Source organism: Triticum dicoccoides, chromosome 3A, assembly GCF_002162155.2.
Source record: "Triticum dicoccoides isolate Atlit2015 ecotype Zavitan chromosome 3A, WEW_v2.0, whole genome shotgun sequence".
Taxonomy (NCBI): Eukaryota; Viridiplantae; Streptophyta; class Magnoliopsida; order Poales; family Poaceae; genus Triticum; species Triticum dicoccoides.
This window is the reverse complement of record NC_041384.1, coordinates 13,041,221-13,065,561: the sequence shown is the minus strand read 5'-3', so window position 1 is coordinate 13,065,561 and position 24,341 is coordinate 13,041,221. Positions and strand designations below refer to the sequence as shown.

The 24,341-nt window shown below is 46.5% G+C and overlaps 1 protein-coding gene, 1 long non-coding RNA gene and 1 pseudogene across 2 annotated transcripts; 1 reads left to right on the top strand and 2 right to left on the bottom strand.

The window, feature by feature from the left end:
• Nucleotides 1–8: 8 nt before the first annotated feature.
• On the bottom strand, nucleotides 9–785 carry LOC119266674. The gene is made up of 2 exons (XR_005132087.1): nucleotides 660–785; nucleotides 9–282 (listed from the first exon to the last, which is right to left on the bottom strand). It is a non-coding gene; the product is annotated as an uncharacterized LOC119266674 (long non-coding RNA).
• Nucleotides 786–3,986: 3,201 nt separating this feature from the next.
• On the bottom strand, nucleotides 3,987–9,105 carry LOC119271723. The gene is made up of 6 exons (XM_037553437.1): nucleotides 9,075–9,105; nucleotides 8,086–8,585; nucleotides 7,804–8,007; nucleotides 7,139–7,251; nucleotides 6,478–6,657; nucleotides 3,987–6,308 (listed from the first exon to the last, which is right to left on the bottom strand). Exons 1-5 carry the CDS (start codon nucleotides 9,103–9,105, stop codon nucleotides 6,540–6,542), a joined length of 966 nt encoding a protein of 321 aa, XP_037409334.1. The 3' UTR covers nucleotides 3,987–6,308; nucleotides 6,478–6,539.
• Nucleotides 9,106–10,823: 1,718 nt separating this feature from the next.
• LOC119271722 lies at nucleotides 10,824–13,454 on the top strand (annotated as a pseudogene).
• The last annotated feature ends 10,887 nt before the right edge of the window (nucleotides 13,455–24,341 follow it).

The following is a 24,341-nucleotide window of genomic DNA, read 5'->3' as shown; positions in this document are numbered from 1 at the left end:
AGTAATTACAGATATGGGAGAATTACACTGTAAAGCATGTTAATTACACTGTAAAAATGGCAGAATTACACTGCAAAAGGTGGGACAGTGAGGTTCTGCAAACCTATTACACAGTAGTTACACTGTAATTCTGGGGGTATGATCCACTGTACTTTTGAGCTACATTACATGTCTCGGGGGTAAAATTACACAGTAATAGAAGCATCAAATTCAGAGAGCTTCCTGGAACACATTCAGACATGCCTCATCTACCAGGGGAAAATCATAAGCAGCCACCTGCAACTACAAAAAAGCAGGCCAGATCATCCCCAACTGTCACCTAACGGCAAGGGAACAGACACCCCAAGCTAGCAGAAAACAGGAAATCACCCGCTGCAACAACCAGTACGTCTACCTCCACCATCTACAGCACAAAATAAAACAAATCTAAAAGCCTACATCCACATCTACACAGCAAAACGGAAACCCTAGAACCCGCAACTACAAAAGCTCCTACACAACGCAGGCTAGCACAAAAGGGGGTGGGCGAAATTGGGCGGATTCACCAAGAACAACAAACAGAACATCCACGAAGACGAGAACTCAGCTAGATTTGGAACTACACGACCAGAGCACAAGCGAAAACACCTGGGGCCAGCGGGGGGATTAGGGGAACCAACCTCGGCAGCCGGGGGCAAAGAGAATAGGGAGGACAAAATCAAAATCGAACGGTGGAATAGCTTGGAATCGCCTCTCTCCTTCGCCGCTCGAGCTCTCTCCCTCGGCCTTATCGAAACAGAGCGACCCAAATGAAAAGGGAGACGACACCCACTCGGAAATTCAAGCAGGACAAAAACCAATAGTACCGCGACGGGGCGGTTTCGGGTTGAGATAAAGAAAACCGAACCCGACAACAGCAAACCAAACTGAGCGAACAGAGCGCCAGCGCAAAGAAAAAAAGAAAACGAACGCGAATCTCCGCGCCAGAACGGACGGACAGAAATTTGAATGACGATGAATTGAAAAACAGCTGACTGTAAAATAGCAAATCCGTTGTTTTAACTGTTTCTTTACCGCTGGCGCAACCGAATCGACCCAATTATCTGGCCTCCCGTCGCTGGCGGCGGCAGATCAGGTGCACATGCCTCTCCTCGATCTCCTCGGTGCCATTCCCGTCCTATTTCCTACAGCCTCCACGGGTTAGCCGGCATCATCGTGGTCTTTGTCTCCCCGCCGCGTCCTGAGCTCCACCGTTGCGTCCGTCGTTGTCGCAGGCTCATCCATCACCACGAGCTCCTGGCTGTGCACATCATGTTACCATACAGCGCAGCGCATCCTACTCGCTTCTCGGCCATCATGCGTTGCTGCCATTGGGACTTCAGCCGTCGACCTCGCTGCACAACGCTCGCCCATATTGCTGACCTCGTCTGTTCGTTGGGGCTCACCGGGAGGATGTCGTAGCCTTCGTCGGGATTGCTGGGAGCTCACCGTCGTCAATGCGGCCTCCACTAACAAGTGCCCTGCCGCCCCTGTCCATGCGGATGGAAGGACATCTTCATGCTCTGCAGCCTCACCAGCGACTCCTATGTCACGGCCTTCTCCATCCCAGTTACAGGCTATGCACACCACCACGATGTCTGCCATGTGCTTGAGAGAATTTCCCACAGGAATCACAGGCTCACGCCTTTATCAGAAGCAAGCGAGAGGACGAGCAGGACCGCGAATGTGGAGGGCAGCGACCACCTCACCGGAGGGAGACTTGGTCGGTGCGGTGGGGAGGTGGCATCAAGTTAAACATTGATTGAAGATTCTGTCACGGGTTCCTCACGGAATATGACACAACTGAATATGGAGATCCTGCTGTTGAGGACGTTGAGCCACACAAAGATTCAGAAGTTTCTTGCCTCATGAATTGATGAGGACAAGCTAACTCTTTTCTTTGGCACAAGAGAACACATTCAGAAGTTCTTTGCCTCATGGATTGATGAGGACAAGAACAAACATTGACAGGGCTGGAATATCTTCACAGTTAGGAGCCAGTGATTAAACTTAACATATATGTGACGTTCTGATTTTCCAACTGCTACAAATCTGTGAAAATATACCTTTTCTGTTTACAGTAGCAATACTTGCAAGGATAAGACACGCACATCTTACTTTTTTTTTTTAAGTTTTCAGGAAGTCATGTACTAACAACCATTGTGTCAAAATGCATGCACGTTAGAGTTTATGGCACCAAAACTCTTTACTGCCCATTATCATTAGTTTGTGGACATATATTCATTTGTGATGTGCATGCTTAAAATAATGTCATGTGAATATTTGTACAGTAAACGCCAAGGCAAACCATTGTCATTATACAAGAAAAATTCTCAAGTGCTTGGTAGTCCACAAAGTCCCGTCTTCGTCCAATGGTTCTTTTTTATCAGGTATAAAACCAGCTGTTCTTTCCAAAGTTGAAGATGCAGAAGTAAGATTTCATAGAAATCTATCTAGCTCAAGTAGATGAAAGACTTTCTACAATATATTTTGGTGAGTATCTTAATATTTATTAATTGTTAATATTAAAAACAGAATTTCTCCATGCCAATATATTTTGGTGAGTATCTTAATATAGCCGGCCAGTGGGAAGGGACGCTTGCCGCCGTCGCCTTTAGCAGTTCAGCTAGATTGAGGTACGGGGATTCGTTTTCTCGAGACGAGGAGCTCGGTTGGCGTGGCTGCAGTTTGGGCTGGACTTAGTACATTGCCAAATGAAAATGGACCATCGCACAAAATAGTGCAAAAAATTAGAAATAAAATTTAATATTAAAAAACATCGCCATAAAATGATATCATTTTAAGAAATATTCTCAAAAAATTAAAAAAACACCTTCTCAAAGAAGATAAACCTGTTTTTCTAAACAACAACAAATAAAATTGATTGATAAACGTTGCATAATGGCACGTGGAACAAGTTACATTTTATTTTTGCCCGGTGCAACGCACGGACATTTGTACTAGTCAATTAATTAGTTGTTTATGCATTAATTACTACTCCCTCATTTTCTGCTTCTGTTTATGTTTACCCTTTTTTTTCGAGAATGTTTACGTTTACCCTGTACCGCTGGCGCAACCGAATCGACCGAATTATTTCGCCTTTCTCCCGAATTTCCCTCGTCTTCCTCCCTGCGCCCAGAAACAGAGTTGCCCTGGTTCGGTGCCTCGTCCAAATTCAGGTGAGCCGCCGGCCATGAATCCCCCAAAGCACCCCGTATCGACTGGTATGGGATAGCGTCACTCGTCTGGACCCCTCTCTCTCTCCCCCGCTCGCCTCCACACTGTTCTCCACCACGAGACCCACCCGAGAGCAGCTGCGCCGGCGATTCTCCTTCCACCGCCGCGAGCAGCAACGCCTGGGCCTTTTCTTAGTCGCGACCGCCCGTCATTGGCTGTCTTTCAAATAAGGAGGACAAGCGCGGCGACGGTGCGCCACCTTCCCCTGTCCCCCTGCTTTGAACCAAACAGATCACGATATCAAAGTTCAAACCCACCCCCGCCACACTCATCTTTGCTTCTCTTCCAGCTCCTTTTGATCTGATTCATTCATGCCCAACTAGTCCGTGCAGGAGGCTGATCATATCTTCAACCAACAAGGCCGGACCGCTGGGTTCAAATCTGTTGCGGAGGAGGATTCCTGATGGTATCCGAACCAACAGAGGATTGTCTAATCCGGCTCGTCCTAGTCCCCGTTTCTGTCTTGGTAAGTTACCCGAGAGCAGCTGCAAGGCCGGCCGCCTGTCTCAATAAGTAGCCTATTGACTACAAGTCCGGCCGCCGGTCTCAACAACTACTCCAGACAGCAGCTGCAACCTGCAAGGCAGGCCGCCATGGAGTCAACCTGCAACACCGTAAGTTCATACCCCTTCTGCCTTCTTGTTATTACTAGTATCAATTAAAGTAGGCCTTCTAATCTTTAGTAGATTCATTTTTATACTGTTACTACTCACCTTGCCCATGGAGAATCGTAACAAGAAGAAGATATGGCTTCTGTAGCTGTTTTGATCCTACTAGTTTATCTCTCTTTTGCAGATCATGAGAGATGAAGATAGCACCAGTGCAAGCGAAAACGATGACAGAATCAGCGCGCTACCCGACCATCTTCTACTCAAAATCCTCGAATAATGCCTTTACATGCCCACGGCAGTTCAGACCGGCGTGCTCTCCACACGATGGAGGCACCTCCCGCATCAGCTCTCTAATCTGCAAATTAATGCCGAAGACTTTCCAGGCACGGTGGACCAGATAATGACTGCGTACACTGATGCGACAAGGAGATTTCTATCTCCTCCGCCTTGTGGATGCAATCGGGTCATCAAGATCCTGCAGCTCTGCTTCTACCTAGCAGACCCTTACTTGTCCTCCATCGGTCATGCCGCCGGGGATGCTGTGAAGATCGACGTACCAGAATACCTCGAGTTTGCGGCGACCGGCCATGTTGCATGTCCAAGTGAGGCTGAACTTGTACTGTTCAGACAGTGCTTTATGTCCTTCCATGCTTGCCCCGATCCCTTCAGTTTGCTCACCAAACTGACGCTGCGGAGCCTTTCTTTTGAAGACTCAGATATCCCCAATATCCTCAACACTTGCAATAAACTTAAGCTCCTTTCCTTGAGATCCTGTCAAATGGGCCAGGACCCTGTCCTCAAGATAGATGATCCATGCTCGGAGCTCATAGGACTTGAACTTATCGACTTTGAGTGTGAACAAGTTGAACTAATCTCTGCCCCTCAACTCCTGGAATTGGTCTATGATAGTTGGTGCGGTGAAAACCCCCCAGTGTCTTTTGGCTATGTCCCCCAGCTTGTTAAATTATACTCCCTCCGTTCCGAAATAATTGTCGCTGGGGGCATCATTCCGACCAGGTGAAATAGTGTGAAAGTACAATACTACCCCCGATTTGAAATCCATCAGGAGGCGTCTTCCTCCGTCGCTCCTCCCCTACACCAGGCTTCTCCGCCGTCGCTGCTCCCTTTCGCCGGGCTCATCCGGCGTCCTTCCCCGCCGCGGTCCGCAGCTCCCTCGCCGGCCGGCCCTTCCCCGCCGCGGTCTGCAGCTCCCTCATCGGCCGCCCTTCCACGCCAAGGTCCGCAGCTCCCTCGCCGGCCGCCCTTCCCGCCGGCTGCCTGCTCCGCCACAACTTCGGATCCTTCGCTGCTGGCCACAGATCCTTCGTCGGCCGCCTCCCCCACTCCAATCAAGAGCTCAAAGTCAGCCGTTGCGCTGTCCACTTCTGCTGCTCCTCTCGTCTCTGCTCCTCTCCACTCCAACCAAGAGAATCTGCAATTGATCCAAAAAACAGGTCAATTGATGTCAATTTGATTAACTAAATCATCCAAAAGCCAGAATGATAAGTCCATATGCTACTGTTGATCCCAAGACCGGAATGACAAGTTCAGGTGTTCCTCAATTGAGGAATTTGATTAACTAAGTCATCCAAAAACCAGAATGATAAGGCCCCATGCTACTGTTGATCCCAATTTTGATGCATATCAATTGCTGTTTGAGTTCTCCAAATGAACAGGAGTACTCCTCGATTTTGATATGAAATCACCATGATACTGTAGGTCCTTAAGCCCTCCTGTCAAACAAAATAATGTACTGATCTTGAAATACTCCTGTCAAACAAAATAATGTACTCCTCTGACAGGAAGATCCTTAAGCCCTCTCTGACAGGAAGATCTTTCATTGGCACAAAAGGGGTACCGCAAAAACAAAATAAACATTTGAGCATTTCACCCTTCACGGCTAAAAGTATGTTACCTCTGATCTTTCAAAGTCTCCGGTCAGATTTCACTTTGGGCACGCCATCTGTATTACGCGTATGTCAGAAAAATATTGAATAAACAAGCATGTGAGATAACTTTGGCTCAGAGATGTGAGATAAACAAGCATGTGAGTAGAAGATCTTGAGCCTTTTAAACTACAGCAACAACAGTATACAGATAAGCAATCATTTTTATGCTCTGCTCATCATCTCCAGACAGAAAATTACTCATCGAACTAAATACTCAACTTGGTACAGGCAACTTAATTTACTTGAATTCAGGGTACAAAATAATCACAGAAATGCGCAGGCAGGATTCTATGTTCGCCACATCAAATAATCATAACTCTAAATCACAGTTAAATAATGTATGTGTATCGAACCAAAGAGGAAGTTCTCCTGAACATGCCGGTGGCCTCCTCCATCTCCTTGAGGGTGAACACCATGGAGCAGTTGCGCTTCTTCGGCGCGGGCAGCGGCAGTGGCTCCTTCACCTGCCACAGCTCGGCCGTCTTGTACACCCCTGCAGAAGAAAAAATCAGATAACCAAATTCTCATGGCATACTTTTTTTTCTTTTGGAAGTTTTCATGGCATACTTTGAAGAATGTTGCACTGAAGAAGCAGATGATCATACAGTGACAAATCACTTTGCCAACAACAAAGTGGGAATGAAATAGAGGGTTGCACTCACAAGGATTCAACTGGTCAAGTGATTTGCTTCTCCTCTCACTCCAACCACAACCCAATCTTCAGTCATCTCACTGGTGTTGCAGGTTCAGTATGATGACAGTGCTCGACCGTCTCCGTTATTGACTTGCTGATGATCTTGATTGCTTGGACCGGCAAGGCTGCTGGCAGTACCAACCGGGACCTAAACCGGAGCATAATCAAGAGTAAGCATGTCCAATTAGGCACGGTAAAGAGAATGAGAGACACAGTAAAACAGCAAAACGAAATTCAGTAAATAAAAACACTAGACATAGTCCATCAATGTGTATTTCTGAAACTGAAATGAAATAGTGAAATGTCATGTGGACAACACATTTTATTTTCTCGGCTTGATTGTATTCGTAGCAGGAGTATCAAGATTCAGTTTCAGGCTTTTGTTAGTTGGTCTTGGTCATAACATTTGAGGCTAGATATCCTACAGGTTTTATTACAGTGGTCAACAGATAAACATAGCTGGGCATCCTTTGTGCCTGCTCACTCAGAAACATAGCTGTTGGACCATCTCCGTCATTGACTCTGATGATCTTGATTGCTTGGACCGGCAAGAATTAGAGAAAGAATTCAAATCAAGTGTAGTTACAGCACATCGCAGCGGAGAGGGCTGCCGAATCGAATCGAATCACCTTGAACTTGAATTACTCCATGGCTGGCATCCGGTGTGCGACGGTTCCCCAACAATCGTGAATGAATTGTGCGTTGTGAGGTAGGCGTACTTATTGAATGGCAACAAGTTGTTCTGAAGACCAAACCAGAAGCAAAGCAAATTCACAATTAAACATTAGGGCCATAAAAAAATTGTTTTCATCATGATTTTCTTGGCTACTGAGTCCAAACAAGTCCTATACTCCTAATTGGGTATTTTGAGAAGCATCAAAGTTATCGGATTTTTTGTTGGCGGGTAATCAAACTTATTGGATTTTGGGAGAAAATTAGGCCATAACGCCCTGCCATATCTTACTGAAATCTCTATGCATGTAGAGAATGTGACCCCAATATACAAGCAACATTAGATAAACATGATTATGGAAATATCCTAATAAAATCCATCTTTTTGTCGGCACGGACTGAACAAGAGAAAGTTTGCTGCTGAGCAAACTACAATCTGCCCATGACATAAACCGCATTCTGTTTGTTTCAGAAACAGATCTGGCCAACCAAGAATTTACGGAAAGAGGAATAAAGGAACTCAAAATCATAAACAAACATAATCACTTGTTCTTATTCCTTCTCCGATACAGGAAAAAAAAGAGAAGAATCAAACAACTGGAAGAATTAAGCAGACTCTTACAACGAGTTGGAAGGGGTTGGTGGCGGTGGAGCGGGCGCGGTGGGAGCCGCCGAGCCGGCGAGCTTCGCCTCGCAGTCGAAGCACCACTGCCCGGCACTGCAGCCAGCACTCGTCGAACACTTGTCGCCTACCTGAATTCAGATATTTTTTTTCGAAAAGGGGGGACTCCCCGGCCTCTGCATCAGAACGATGCATACGGCCTACCTGAATTCAGATGCAACCCAAGGCTCAATTTTAGCAGAGACAAATATGATGGGCGAATTTGATCACAGCTCATCATACAAATTCAGATGCATCTCCGAGGAGCTTGGCGGCAGGGTGCAGGAGACGGCCGGAGCGCCGGACCAAGCACTCCTCTTCCTCCTCAGGGTCGTCGGCGACCCCGACATGTTGCGCCGCCTCGCGAGCAGCCCGGGTAGCGGCCACGGCCAGGACGAGGGCGCGCGGGTCAACAGGCCGGGGGCGCTTCTCGACAGCAGGGAAGAACAGAAGACCACTGCGCCGCCATCCTCCTCCCGCTGCTCCAGCACGGATCGAGCACCACCGCCCGTGTAAAAATATCACCTTTGACCGGATCGAGCACGACTTCTGCTCGCGTGGGCGGGAGGCGGGCGCAGCTGCTGCTGTCCGCTTGTGCTGCTTCTGGTGGTGCGCGAGGAGCGGCCGCCCGGAGGAGGGGATTGGGACGGGGATAGCTGGAAGCTCGGTGGTGGTGCGGCGGCGTCCTGGTGGCGCTGGGTGGCGTGGTCGCCGGAGGAAGAGGCGGTCTCGATGGGGTCGTCCTCATCCGGCTGCTCCAGCTCGTGGATGGGCGCCAAGGGGGGGTCGTCGGAGCTGGCGGTGGGCGGTGGTGGGTGGGGTGAGGTCGACGGATCTGGGGTGGGGAGGAGGCGAGTGGTAGCCGGGGGCCTGTCGGGGAGAGAGCGAGTGCGAGGGGCAAAAGGGGAAAGCGGAGAAATATTACAACGTGACGAAAAATGAACTGGTTATCTCCAGCGATAATTATTTCGGAACGGAGGGAGTATTTCGCTTCTCCTGCCCTATCTTGGCAGACGCCATTCACATTGAGCGAGTGCCTATCTGGTAACAAAAACCTGTCAATGCTGCATCTAAATTTCCGCACTCAAATGGTAAGTTACAGTTCCCTCCTCGTCTACATCATGTTTGTTTGTTTCAACGTGTCCCTGTTAACATCATGACATATTCCTCATATTTCTATACTTCGTTCTGCTGCAGATTTGGATTGAACCTGAAGATCCTCGACAGCTCACTCCTATATTCAGTAAACTGAGAGATGCACATCTTTACAATATCTTTGCAGAGTGCGATCTGAATTGGACTATGTTTATCCTCGAAGGTGCACCTTCCTTGGAGAACTTTTATGTAAGTCCGTTATTTCAGTTCTTCCAGTTAACCCACATCTTGGCCTGGATATAATTTGTTTGTACGATATGTTTCCATCAGCAAAAAAAAAAAATCGACATGTCTGTTTAAGTGTGTGATATCCAAATTTAAAATACCCAATAAGAGTAATGATGTACGAATAAGAGATCTCATGAATATTACAGTAATGATGTACAATCTTGTTTGGATGCTGCATAGCGTTTTTTCACAGATAATGTCCATGCACGACGCATATTTTTTCCTGTGAGGTATAATCTCATGTTGGATTTCTCCAAGTCCCTAGGGAATCCTGTGTCAACTACCCCTCTCGCTACCCATGACCAGCATCTAGACAAATAATTGGATGATGGAAATAGTTCAAGAACAATGAAGAGACAATAACGATGGATAATGTCAATGAGTAGTAGTCTCATATAAGAATAAAAGACCCTGGCAGCTGTAATTTTGTTTTAGCATTTTAGCTGTTTATATATGGCCAAGTATATTTTTCTATGTGGGCAAATTATGATGCATGCACCGCATACGTTTCTGTTTTACTTTGAAGTTGACTATTGTGTGCTGATCTGTGCATTTCAAAATGTATGTCTTGTATTTTATTTGAAAAAATATATAAAAATTGTGTAATTCTCGTTTAGTTCATGCTGAGCCACATGCTGGGACTGCTCATTTTCTATCAGCATCACTCATGCTCGCTTTGTTATTTTTTCTTGATTTTTGTTTCATAGTTATTTTGCATGGTGACGCGAGCCTGGTATTGTACATCCCATCTGGTCAAAGGTATTTGAACACCGCCTAATGTGCATGATCCCCAAGCCTTCAAAATTGATGTAAGGTGCATTAGTTAGTACTAGCAAAAAGGCTCATGTGTTGCTCCAGGTACAAAATAAATAAGGACATGGCTAGCGGGCGCCCGAGCACTCACTGGTAGGAACTAGCGCTCATCCAAATATGGAAAAAAGTAGCTGACGCGCACGACCACAGTTTACTAAAAAAGAAATTATGTCCTCGCGTGCATTTATTTGGGGATCCAAAAAGTTTAAAAAACTGTAACTTCTGATTTAAGTGTCGAAATTCAATTTTCTTTTCACAGCTGGCTTTCTCGCGACGAGTTCTTCGAAACTAAATCTCATATAGATAGGTTTCGTCGAATTTTTTCGAGGCAACTTTGGATACGACGGAGGCAACTTTAGTGCTATAGAAAAGCAACTTCTTTTTTCCCAGTAGGACCGCCTATTAGGTTGGTTTGTGTAAAAAAAACTACACACAACATGATGCACCTTTTACATATGGAAAAGTCTAAGCTCACCATCGATGGGGCTATTGGAGGCGAAACAAGGACAATAAATTTTCGATCGTTATGCACTTGAGTATCACCTAAAAAAAGCAATTTTTGGGGTGTTTTCGTGCAATTTGAGTGCATTCAACAAGCAACTCATGTGTGTTTCCTATTGGTTGGTTTGTGTAAAATGAGAAAATCAAGAAAATGTGTGCAAGTCCAACTCATCTTGTGTGTGTATGCAACTATATACGTCTGCATATAGCAATTGTTCTAGCAAACTCTAAGCAACTGCCCCCCTAGCAGAAATCCACACAACTGTTCTAGCGGTGAAATTCGGATGGCTCCCGCTCCCGCTCCCCCCTCCTCCACCTCGCCGGAGGAGGGCCAATCACCAGCCTCCCAAAAAACCCCGGACGCCTTCTCGGCGGAGCCAACGCTAGCCATCAGTCCTCTAGACGAGCTCCTCCCCACAATAGCTCCTCCACCTTCGCCATTCTTCGACCCGCCTTATGTGAAAGCCGGGCAGGTTGCACTCCGCTGCTTCTTGGGCTGTGGCAATGCCATGGGCTTGGAGTTCGAGGATGATGCTTCATACTATCTCCGCCTCGACATCACCACCCCAGCCATCCACCTCGCTTCACCGCTCTACATCGTCTTCCACTACTCCAACCGCCCCCTTGATGCCACTATCGTCGCCGCCCTGCTTCAGGCCATTCTTGGCGGTGCTGCTACTGATTTCTTCGTTGCTCAATGCTCTCCCCTCGTTTATTGTTTCCATGTTGCTTCTGCGCGTATAGCCAAGATCATCCTCGCCCAAACCACACTCCGCTTCCGCGCATACTCCTTCTCTTTTGTGAGAACCCTGCCTCCGATCCTTCCTTCTCCGCCCCCACACTGCCACATGCATGCCGCTGGCTCAACTGCTTCAAATTCTAGAGGATCTGGGACTCCACTTTGAAAGCGTAGCATGGGCACAATGTCACTCGCTTGTCTCCCAGCGTCCACCAAATCAGTCGCATGGATGCCGCATGTATGCGCGCGTCATACAGTTCCCTTTCACCCTTGATGCCGCCACGATGGGTCTCATCCTCGCTTGTCTTTTCGGTGGCATCCACCACCAATTCAACGTCACGGACGACGGAGACTCCTGCTTCTCCTTCACTGTGGCTTCGCCTGACGTTGTCGCGCTCATCGCCTCTATGGGTGATTTCCGCAAGCTGGGCATTCTGCTCTGCTTCCCTTGGCCTGCGCCTACGGGGAGTGATGCATGCTCACCATCGGAGTCGGCCTCGCCGTCGTCTTACGGGCCTACGTCCTCCTCGCCGCCGGAAGTCGATCCTGCTCTGCTGCCACCTGCGTCCACAACTATTGTTCTTTCTAAGGAGCGTCGTCAACGGCCTGGTATAAGTTTTTTCTACCGTATGCTTAATGTTATCCGCTCCTGCCAGCTTACACCACATGCAAATTACACTAAGCACACACATTTGTTTTGGGTTACCTTCCTACCAATTACGGTTAGACCTAATGAACTAGTAGTAGAATCTGCCCTAAACCACTACTTTTTGGTCAAACAAGATTTTCTAGCAGTCAAAGTTCATGAGCATGTGTATAAGTCTGTCGTCTTCTCCCGATCAATTAAAATTCAAATCCTCAATCTTGGGTCCATAGGTTTTGAAGGGTTTCGGATCTTCCTCTTTGACCAGCTCGAACAAGCCGTTGCTCACTGCAGTCGGTTTTTCCATCATTACACCAAGTTTTCTTACCCTACCTTGCCCCCTAGATCAGACTCCATTCTTGGCCCCTTTGAGCATCAGCATCTTCAGACCCGCACGACTCTGCAGCCCAACGCAGTCGCATGATTGCAGCATGTCCGCCCTGCTACGCATGCAACGCTGACCCACCCCATGCATCATGATGGCGGTGCGGCGCCCCCTGCCCCACCAAATCTATCAAAAGACCCGTACGCTGCATCTGGTTCGGCGCATGCGGATGGAGCTGGCACGAGCCCCCAGAACCCCCTCTCTGTCTCTCTGTCCGTGCCAATTTTGGACGAACCGCTTGTCCGCCCCGCGTCTAATCCGGGAACGGCTGCGCCGCCCCCTGTCACCCTGCGTGCGCCCCCGATGAACGTATCTGCAGCGAATCTCACGTTGGGAACTGACAAAGCAACGAGTCCGCACGCCTGCCCGTCGCCACAGACCCCTCTCGCTACCCATGACCAGCATCTAGACCTCATGATCAAGCCTAATCCCTCCACCCAGACTACGACGGCTGCTCGGCCGCCACGCCCCTGCCCGTCGCCCCCTCGCTCTCTGTCACACGTAATGGGTCTAGCCGTCCTGACGGCGGATATGTCACTCGTGCAGTCCAACCACAATCCGACGAGCTCGTACAGAGATGCCCTTCTCTCATCCCCCCTCGACCACAGCCACCCGCACCCTCTCCCCCCTATATGACCCCTCGATGCCTCCCCATTCCGCATCGACGCTCTCACACTTGTCCACCAACACAAAGAAAGCAGCGCTGCTTCCGCTGCCTAGCTGTAAATCACCTCGTCGAATCTTGTCGTGACCCAGTCCGCTGTGCTCGCTGTTGGAGGAACGGTCACCGTAGACGTGACTGCAGGTACAGGGGCATCTGGCCTATCTTCCCTCCCCTCCCCGACGCTTTCCATTCTCAACCTAACCCAGCCTTTTGCACTCGCAGCATGGACTCCGCCGGCTCCTCATCGACGGCAGCTCGCGCGTCCCACACACTCATGATCGGTGACATCCCCATCATGCTCTCCGAACCCTTCCCCGCTCTCTGCGTCCCCTCACCATTCATCCTCCACGGCACTCCGGTCGGCTCCGCACCACGAGCCCTCGCCACTTCCCTCTCCTCCACCATCATCTGCACCTCCACCCACGCCTACCTCACTCCCATCAGCTTTCAACCACACACACTCTCCCTCCTTCGACACACATGAGCTGAGGGATCGGCTCGCCGACGTTTTCCTCGCCTCACAATACACCAGAGCCTCATCTCACGTCTCCGAGACAGACACGGAGGACGATCTGCCCCGTCCGGCCCATGAGGCCGGGCTGCTGCCTCCCTATGGAGACATGCCACTAGTCGCAGCTCCTCCTTGTCTCGTTCACTGCCCATGACGCTTTGCTTTCGTCCACCTTCGCACCCCAGTCCCCAACCCCACTCCCCTCATCCATTGAGCCATCCAGCATACTTGCGGCAATCCCCACATTTATCATGGGCGGCTCTTGGATCGGGATCGCCTGCCTCACCTTCCACACACCGGCTGCACGCAATGACGTGATCAGCCACAACCCAATCGAGTACGAGGGAAACTCTTATCACTATAGAGCCGGTCGAGCACGTCGACCGCTCCATTGCCATATACACTGACCTTGCAGAGGTCAAAGTCTCTGAGTTTCCACATGAGCTATGGCATGAGGATGGCGTACGCTTCGCCCTGACTTTCCTTGGCGACGTGTGTGCCACGACGACTTCTGCCTCCATGGTATCGACTACACGTCGGTCCGTGCCCTCGTTCTCCTCCAATCTGGCAAGCTAGCCCCTCCAGGCATTTTCATTCAGCTCCCACCCATAAACGAGATTAAGATGGCCAAAGTTGTAGAGGTCTCCCGTTGGCACCACCGTGAAGGTGCTAATCCGTTCAGTGATGGTTCGTCTGACGGTGACTCTGCACCTCTCTCTCAGCGGGACTCTCCACGACCGCTCTCCCCTGCTCACCTTGCTCATGTCGTCTCCGTGGTACGTGCGAGGCGGCGTGCCGATCCCACCTACGGTGGCACTAGGCCGGTCGCCCCCTGCCCCTATTGCATCTCTTGAATCCGACACAAACCAGTCAGCTCTGGCCTCACCTTTCACCCTCCAGGGATCTCGGCGCCAGGCTCTCATCATTTTCGATGACGATTCGGCCGCCTCGGATGGCATGCATGCACCGCTCCTACATGCCGCTTCAGACTCGCTAGATGTGGTGCATGCACTCCCTTCCGACACGCATGCCCCACCTGTCATACGCCCGGTTGCCCAGGTGGGTTCCGTGCTGCCGCCTCGCCCGTGCACTGACCTTCCTGCCGCTCCACTGGCCACGGGGCCGCTGGTTCAGTCCAGCGCCTCTGCGTTCTCTGCGGTCCTCTCTCCTGCAAACGCACCTGCTGCGCCTCCTTCCTTCACTTTCACCGCGAGCGAGTCCTCCCATGCTACTGGTAACCACTCTACCCCCTCCATGCTCGATCAATCTAATCCCTTCCCTCTGCCTCTCTGACACTGACTGATGTAGCCTTGGACGCAGCCCTCCCCCTGCAGGATCTGGACACCCACGAGTGCATCATTCGCAAGGCGCGCCGCAAGTCAGAGCGCGATCAGTCCATCTCCAAGGACAAGCTGCGGCGGAGTGCGCGGTTGGCTAGCAAGCAAGCCTCCTACTCCCCCATGCTTGCTAAAGCCGTCAAGGCCAAGGCTGCTCGCCTCTCCACTACGGATGTCGACACGGCCATTGGCTGTGCTATCCAGGCGGCACACCTCCACGAGCCCGACGCCCCTCCTGCTTCTTTCGAGGACCTTGCTGCCATTGCTCTGCTCTATGGCGCGGACGACGAGCAGCTGGATGCCATCCTTGGTTCTGAGGATGCTGCCTCTGGTGACGACGCCTCTCCATGATCATCTCCCCTCGCCCCCTGGAGTTTCGGCGTGATCCCTGCCTCGCCTAGCTCTACTGCATAACGCTGCTAGATCGATGTTCTTTTGGTTACCGCATCCTATGTCACATGTACCAATGTTACTTCTGGCCTCAGCTGTAGGTTTTGAGACTCTATGTCAGTTGTGCCCCGCTTCTACCTGCTGGTGTTCCAATGTTTTTAATGAGTAATGACGCCTTCCTAATTTGCTCCTAGAATGTACGAGGACTTGGTGATAACGAAAAGTTCTCTGACATGCTATCCGAACTAATCGCAACTAAACCACACATTACACTCTTGCAAGAATCAAAAATCGACTCTTTCTCTGACAGTAAAACAAAATCCTTCCTACCACGTTAGGCTGACCAGGTCTTCTCCTTGCCAGCTGTCGGAACAGCGGGTAGCACCAGCTCGGCTGTCAACTCTGCGTCCTTCCAAGTAGTGTCTGCTACCTCTTCAGCACTGCGTTGGATATCCTTGAAGAGGAAAGGATGCATCAAAGTAGCGTAAGTATTTCCCTCAGTTTTTGAGAACCAAGGTATCAATCCAGTTGGAGGCCACGCACGAGTCCCTCGTACCTGCACAAAACAAATAACTCCTCGCAACCAATGCGATAAGGGGTTGTCAATCCCTTCACGGTCACTTACGAGAGTGAGATCTGATATATATGATAGGATACTATTTTTGGTATTTTTGTGATAAAGATGCAAAGTAAAATAAAAACAAAGTAAAAAAGCAAAGGAAGATTAATATGATGAAGATAGACCCGGGGGCCATAGGTTTCACTAGTGGCTTCTCTCAAGAGTATAAGTATTTTACGGTGGGTGAACGAATTACTGTTGAGCAATTGACAGAATTGAGCATAGTTATGAGAATATCTAGGTATGATCATGTATATAGGCATCACGTCCGAGACAAGTAGACCGACTCCTGCCTGCATCTACTACTATTACTCCACTCATCGACCGCTATCCAGCATGCATCTAGAGTATTAAGTTCATGAAAATAGAGTAACGCCTTAAGCAAGATGACATGATGTAGAGGGATAAATTCATGCAATATGATAAAAACCCCATCTTGTTATCCTTGATGGCAACAATACAATACATGCCTTGCTGCCCCTACTGTCACTGGGAAAGGACACCGCAAGATTGAACCCAAAGCTAAGCACTTCTCCCATTGCAAGAAAGATCAATCTAGTAGGCCAAACCAAATTGATAATTCGAAGAGACTTGCAAAGATAACCAATCATACATAAAAGAATTCAGAGAAGATTTAAATATTGTTCATAGATAATCTTGATCATAAACCCATAATTCATCGATCTCAACAAACACACCGCAAAAAGAAGATTACATCGAATAGATCTCCACAAGAGAGGGGGAGAACATTGTGTTGAGATCCAAAAAAAGAGAAGAAGCCATCTAGCTAATAACTATGGACCCGAAGGTCTGAGGTAAACTACTCACACTTCATCGGAGAGGCTATGGTGTTGATGTAGAAGCCCTCCGTGATGGATGCCCCCTTCGGCGGAGCTCCGGAACAGGCCCCAATATGGGATGGATACAGAAGGTTGCGGCAGTGGAATTAGGTTTTTGGCTCCGTATCTGATCGTTTGGGGGTACGTAGGTATATATAGGAGGAAGGAGTACGTCGGTGGAGCAACAGGGGGCCCATGAGGGTGGAGGGCGCGCCTGGGGGGGAGGGGTTAGGCGCGCCCCCTACCTCGTGGCTTCCTCCTTTATTTCTTGACGTAGGGTCCAAGTCTCCTGGATCATGTTCGTTCCGAAAATCACGTTCCCAAAGGTTTCGTTCCGTTCGGACTCCGTTTGATATTCCTTTTCTGCGAAACTCTGAAATAGGCAAAAAACATCAATTCTGGGCTGGGCCTCCGGTTAATAGGTTAGTCCCAAAAATAATATAAAAGTGAATAAGAAAGCCCAATAATGTCCAAAACAGTAGATAATATAGCATGGAGCAATAAAAAATTATAGATATGTTGGAGACGTATCAAGCATCCCCAAGCTTAATTCCTGCTCGTCCTCGAGTAGGTAAATGATAAAAAAGATAATTTTGATGCAGAGTGCTATTTGGCATAATTTTAATGTAATTCTTCTTAATTGTGGTATGAATATTCAGATCCAAAAGATTCAAGATAAAAGTTCATATTGACCTAAAAATAATAATACTCAAGCATACTAACTAAGCAATTATGTCTTCTCAAAACAACATGGCCAAAGAAAGTTCATCCCTACAAAATCATATAGTTTAGTCATGCTCCATTTTCGTCACACAAGAATGCTCTCATCATGCACAACCCCGACGACAAGCCAAGCGATTGTTTCATACTTTAGTAATCTCAAACCTATAAACTTTCACGCAATATATGAGCGCGAGCCATGGACATAGCACTATGGGTGGAATAGAATATGATGATGTGGGTTATATGGAGAAGACAAAAAAGGAGAAAGTCTCACATCAATGAGGCTAATCAATGGGCTATGGACATGCCCATCGATTGATGTTAATGCAAGGAGTAGGGATTTCCATGCAACGGATGCACTAGAGATATAAATGTATGAAAGCTCAACAAAAGAAACTAAGTGGGTGTGCATCCAACTTGCTTGCTCACGAAGACCTAGGGCACTTGAGGATGCCCATTTTTGGAATATACAAGCCAAGTTCTATAATGAAAAATTCCCACTAGTATATGAAAGTGACAAAACAAAAGACTCTCTATCATGAAGATTATGGTGCTACTTTGAAGCACAAGTGTGGCAAATGATAGTAGCATTGTCCCTTCTCTCTTTTTCTCTTTTTTTAATTCCTCACTTGGGACAATGCTCTAGAAAATGATGACCATCACACTTCTATTTATTTACAACTCAATGATTACAACTCGATGCTAGAACAAAAGATGACTCTATATGAATGCCTCCGGCGGTGTACCGGGATAGGCAATGAACCAAGAGTGACATGTATGAAGGAATTATGAATGGTGGCTTTGCCACAAATACTATGTCAACTACATGATCATGCTAAGCAATATGACAATGATGAATGTGTCATGATAAAAGGAATGGTGGAAGGTTGCATGGCAATATATCTCGAAATGGCTATGGAAATGCCATAATAGGTAGGTATAGTGGCTATTTTGAGGAAGATATAAGGAGGTTTATGTGTGAAAGATCGTATCATATCACGGGGTTTGGATGCACCGGCGAAGTTTGCACCAACTCTCAATGTGAGCAAGGGCAATGCATGGTACCGAAGAGGCTAGCAATGATGGAAGGGTGAGAGTGCGTATAATCCATGGACTCAACATTAGTCATAAAGAACTCACATACTTATTGCAAAAATCTACAAGTCATCAAAAATCAAGCACTACAAGCATGCTCCTAGGGGGATAGATTGGTAGGAAAAGACCATCGCTCGTCCCCGGCCGCCACTCATAAGGAGGACAATCAAAGAACACCTCATGTTTCAAATTTGTTACATAACGTTTACCATACGTGCATGCTACGGGACTTGCAAACTTCAACACAAGCATTTCTCAAATTCACAACTACTCAACTAGCACGACTTTGACATTATTACCTCCATATCTCAAAACAATCATCAAGCATCAAACTTCTCTTAGTATTCAAAACACTCATAAGATTTTTTTTACTAATCTTGAATACCTAGCATAATAGGATTATTTAAGCAAATTACCATGCTATTTAAGACTCTCAAAATAATCTAAGTGAAGCATGAGAGATCAATAGTTTCTATAAAACAAAACCACCACCATGCTCTAAAAGATATAAGTGAAGTACTAGAGCAAAACTATATAACTCAAAAGATATAAGTGAAGCACATAGAGTATTCTAACAAATTCCAAATCATGTATGGCTCTCTCAAAAGGTGTGTACAGCAAGGATGATTGTGGTAAACTAAAAATAAAAAACTCAAATCATACAAGACGCTCCAAGCAAAACACATATCATGTGGTGAATAAAAATATAGCTCCAAGTAAAGTTACCGATGGAAGTAGACGAAAGAGGGGATGCCTTCCGGGGCATCCCCAAGCTTTGGCTTTTAGGTGTCCTTAGATTATCTTGGGGGTGCCATGGGCATCCCCAAGCTTATGCTCTTTCCACTCCTTGTTCCATAATCCATCAAATCTTTACCCAAAACTTGAAAACTTCACAACACAAAACTTAAAGTAGAAAATCTCGTGAGTTCCGTTAGCGAAAGAAAACAAAAGATCATTCAAGGTACTGTAATAAAATCATTCTGTATTTATATTGGTGTTAAACCTACTGTATTACAACTTCTCTATGGTTTATAAACTATTTTACTAGCCATAGATTCATCAAAATAAGCAAACAACACACGAAAAACAGAATCTGTCAAAAACAGAACAGTCTGTAGTAATCTGTAACTAGAGAAAGATCTGGAACCCCAAAAATTCTAATATAAATTTCTGGACGTGAGGAATTTATCTATTAATCATCTGCAAAAATAATTAACTAAATAACACTTTCCAAATAAAAATGGCAACAGTTCTCGTGAGCGCTAAAGTTTCTGTTTTTTTACAGCAAGATATCAAGACTTTCCCCAAGTCTTCCCAACGGTTCTACTTGGCACAAACACTAATTAAGCACAAAAAACACAACCAAAACAGAGGCTAGGTAAATTATTTATTACTAAACAGGAGCAAAAAGCAAGGAATAAAAATAAAATTGGGTTGCCTCCCAACAAGCGCTATCGTTTAACGCCCCTAGCTAGGCATAAAAAGCAAGGATATATCTAGGTATTGCCATCTTTGGTAGGCAATCCATAAGTGGTTCTCATAATAGATTCATAAGGTAATTTAATTTTCTTTCTAGGAAAGTGTTCCATGCCTTTCCTTAACGAAAATTGGAATCTAATATTTCCTTCCTTCGAATTCATATCAATAATTGCACCAATCGTTCTAAGGAAAGTTCTACCAAGGATAATAGGACATGAAGAATTGCAATCTATGTCAAGAACAATAAAATCTACGGGCACATAATTCCTATTTGCGACAATAAGAACATCATTGATTCTTCCCATTGGTTTCTTAATAGTGGAATCCGCAAGGTGCAAGTTTAAAGAGCAATCATCAAAATCACGGAAACCTAACAAATCACACAAAGTCTTTGGAATCGTGGAAACACTAGCACCAAAATCACATAAAGCATAGAACTTATGATCTTTAATCTTAATTTTAATAGTTGGTTCCCACTCATCATAAAGTTTTCTGGGGATAGAAACTTCCAAATCAAGTCTTTCTTCATAAGATTGCATCAAGGCATCAACGATATGTTTAGTAAACGCTTTATTTTGACTATAAGCATGAGGAGAATTTAGCACGAATTGCAACAAGGAAATACAATCAATCAAAGAGCAATTTTCATAATTAAATTCCTTGAATCCAAAATAGTGGGTTTAGCAACATCTATGGTTTTAATTTCTTCAATCCCACTTTCATCAAATTTAGCATCAAGATCTAAAAACTCTAAATTTTTGGAAAGCCTTCTAGGTAAAGGTGGATCATATTCAGTCCCATCATTATCAAGATTCATATTGCAAAACAAAGATTTAATAGGGGATACATCAATAACTTTTAGATCTTCATCTTTATTTTCATAAAAATCCGGTTTAGCGGCCATCCTATTAACTAAGGTAGCCTGCTTATCCGAAATTTTAGCAGTCAATTTCTCAAGATGAGCAATTTGGGATTTTAAACCATCAAATTCTTTAGACATATCATCGAGCTCTTTATTCATAAAACATAAAACTTTTCTGTTCCTTAAGCTCATTTCTGAAGAAATTATTATGCTCAAATTGCAAAATCATAAAACTCCTGACATTGCTTTCGATCTCTTATAACCTTTTAAGGTGAAGATCACCAAATCTAGGTAGAGCCATTGTGACAAACAAGCAATCCAACACACAAGTAAACAAAAAGCAAGCGGACAAAAAGAGGCAAATAGAGAAAGAGAGGGAGGATAGAGAGAGAGGGCGAATAAAACGGCAAGGGTGAAGTGGGGGAGAGGAAAACGAGAGGCAAATGGCAAATAATGTAATGCGGGAGATAAGGGTTGTGATGGGTACTTGGTATGTTGACTATTGTGTAGACTCCTCGGCAACGGCGCCAGAAATGGCTCGTTGTCGCTAGTTAAATCTTGACTTGCGCGAACCTCTCCGGCAACGACACAAGAAATATTCTTGCTACCTCTTGAGCACTGCGTTGGATTTCCTTGAAGAGGAAAGGATGATGCAGCAAAGTAGCAAAAGTATTTCCCTCAGTTTTTGAGAACCAAGGTATCAATCCAGTAGGAGGCCACACGCGAGTCCCTCGTACCTGCACAAAACAAATAACTCCTCGCAACCAACGCGATAAGGGGTTGTCAATCCCTTCACGGTCACTTACGAGAGTGAGATCTGATAGATATGATAGGATATTTTTTTTGGTATTTTTGTGATAAAGATGCAAAGTAAAATAAAAGCAAAGTAAAAAGCAAAGGAAGATTAATATGATGAAGATAGACCCGGGGGCCATAGGTTTCACTAGTGGCTTCTCTCAGGAGCATAAGTATTTTACGGTGGGTGTACGAATTACTGTTGAGCAATTGACAGAATTGAGCATAGTTATGAGAATATCTAGGTATGATCATGTATATGGGCATCACGTCCAAGACAAGTAGACCGACTCCTGCCTGCATCTACTACTATTACTCCACTCATCGACCGCTATCCAGCATGCATCTAGAGTATTAAGTTCATGAAAACAGAGTAACGCCTTAAGCAAGATGACATGATGTAGAGGGATAAATTCATGCAATATGATAAAAACCCCATCTTGTTATCCTCGATGGCAACAATACAATACGTGCCTTGCTGCCCCTACTGTCACTGGGAAAGGACACCGCAAGATTGAACCCAAAGCTAAGCACTTCTCCCATTGCAAGAAAGATCAATCTAGTAGGCCAAACCAAACTGATAATTCGAAGAGACTTGCAAAGATAACCAATCATACATAAAAGAATTCAGAGAAGATTCAAATATTGTTCATAGATAATCTTGATCATAAACCCACAATTCATCAGTCTCAACAAACACACCGCAAAAAGAAGATTACATCGAATAGATCTCCACAAGAGAGGGGGAGAACATTGTATTGAGATCCAAAAAGAGAGAAGAAGCCATCTAGCTAATAACTATGGACCCGAAGGTCTGAGGTAAACTACTCACACTTCATCGGAGAGGCTATGGTGTTAATGTAGAAGCCCTCCATGATGGATGCCCCCTCCGGCGGAGCTCCGGAACAGGCCCCAAGATGGGATCTCGTGGATACAGAAGGTTGCGGCGGTGGAATTAGGTTTTTGGCTCCGTATCTGATCGTTTGGGGGTACGTAGGTATATATAGGAGGAAGGAGTACGTCAGTGGAGCAACAGGGGGCCCACAAGGGTGGAGGGCGTGCCGGGGGGGGGGGGGGTAGGCGCGCCCCCTACCTCGTGGCTTCCTCCTTTATTTCTTGACATAGGGTCCAAGTCTCCTGGATCATGTTCGTTCCGAAAATCACGTTCCTGAAGGTTTCATTCCGTTTGGACTCCGTTTGATATTCTTTTTCTGCGAAACTCTGAAATAGGCAAAAAACAGCAATTCTGGGTTGGGCCTCTGGTTAATAGGTTAGTCCCAAAAATAATATAAAAGTGGATAATAAAGCCCAATAATGTCCAAAACAGTAGATAATATAGCATGGAGCAATCAAAAATTATAGATACGTTGGAGACGTATCAGTGTCCTTCTCTCATTTAACCTTCTCATCCACACTAATCCTACAATCAACCGCGTGCGCCCACCACATTTCCATCACTAACATCTACGCCCCCTCCTCGCGCTCTCTAAAGTTGGCATTCTGAGAAGAGCTCGTCTCAATTGCACAACCCAATGACACCCCTTGGCTCATCGCCGGTGACTTCAACCTTATCCGCTTTCCTTCCGAAAAATAACACCGCCTTCCGCCCCCACCGAAGCCAACGCGTTCAACCAAACTTTAGATAACCTAGCGCTTATCGAATTGCCTTTACTTGTAACGCCCTCGATGCGGCTATATCTCCTACGTGTCGAAGCACGACTTAGAGGCATAACCGCATTGAAAGCAATGTCGCAAGTAAGGTAATCTTCACAACAACCCATGTAAATAGATAAAAGGGGAAAAGTTACATAGTTGGCTTACACTCGCCACGTCACACAAATACATGAATAACATTACAATCATCCAATACACTCATGGTCCGACTACGGTACCAAAATAAAGATCAACCCCCACATGCGACACGGTCCCCGATCGCCCCAACTGGGCACCACTACTGATCATCTGGGAAAGACACATAGTAACGACGAGAGTCTTCATCGAACTCCCACTTGAGCTCAAGCACATCGTCTGGAGCGGTATCATCGGTCCCTGCATCTGGTTTGGAAGTAAACTGTGAGTCACGGGGACTCAGCAATCTCGCACCCTCGCGATCAAGACTATTTAAGCTTATAGGTAAGGCAAGGTATGATGTGGAACTGCAGCAAGCGACTAGCATATATGGTGGCTAACCTATTCGCAAAAGAGAGCGAGAAGAGAAGACAAAGCACGGACGAAGAACTATGATCAAGAAGTGATCCTAGAACAACCTACGTCAAGCATTACTCCAACACCGTGTTCACTTCCCGGACTCCGCCGAGAAGAGACCATCACGGTTACACATGTGGTTGATTCATTTTAATTTTGTTAAGTTTCATGTTATCAACAACCGGACATTAACAAGTTCCCATCTGCCCATAACCGCGGGCACAACTTTCGAAAGTTCAAATCCCTGCAGGGGAGTCCCAACTTAGCCCATCACAAGCTCTCAGGGTCAACGCAGGATATTCCTTCTCCCGAGACATTCCGATCAGACTCGGCATCCCGGTTTTACAAGACATCCTCGACAATGGTAAAACAAGTCCAACAACACCGCCCGAATGTGCCGACAAATCCCGATAGGAGCTGCACAAATCTCGTTCTTAGGGAACACTCAGATGAGCTCTCCATACAACTAAAACCAAACCTCGAGTTTCCCTGAGGGGGCGCTGCACAGGGCTCTAG

Excerpts from the sequence above, each read along its gene's own strand:
- LOC119271723 (XM_037553437.1), bottom strand. The coding sequence starts at position 9,105 with ATGTGCATCTCTCAGTTTACTGAATATAGGA. Across the intron at positions 8,586-9,074 it reads TCAGTTTACTGAATATAGGA|GACGACCCCATCGAGACCGC; the intron begins GTGAGCTGTCGA and ends CAGCCGGATGAG. Across the intron at positions 7,252-7,803 it reads CCAACCCCTTCCAACTCGTT|AACAACTTGTTGCCATTCAA; the intron begins GTAAGAGTCTGC and ends TTTGGTCTTCAG.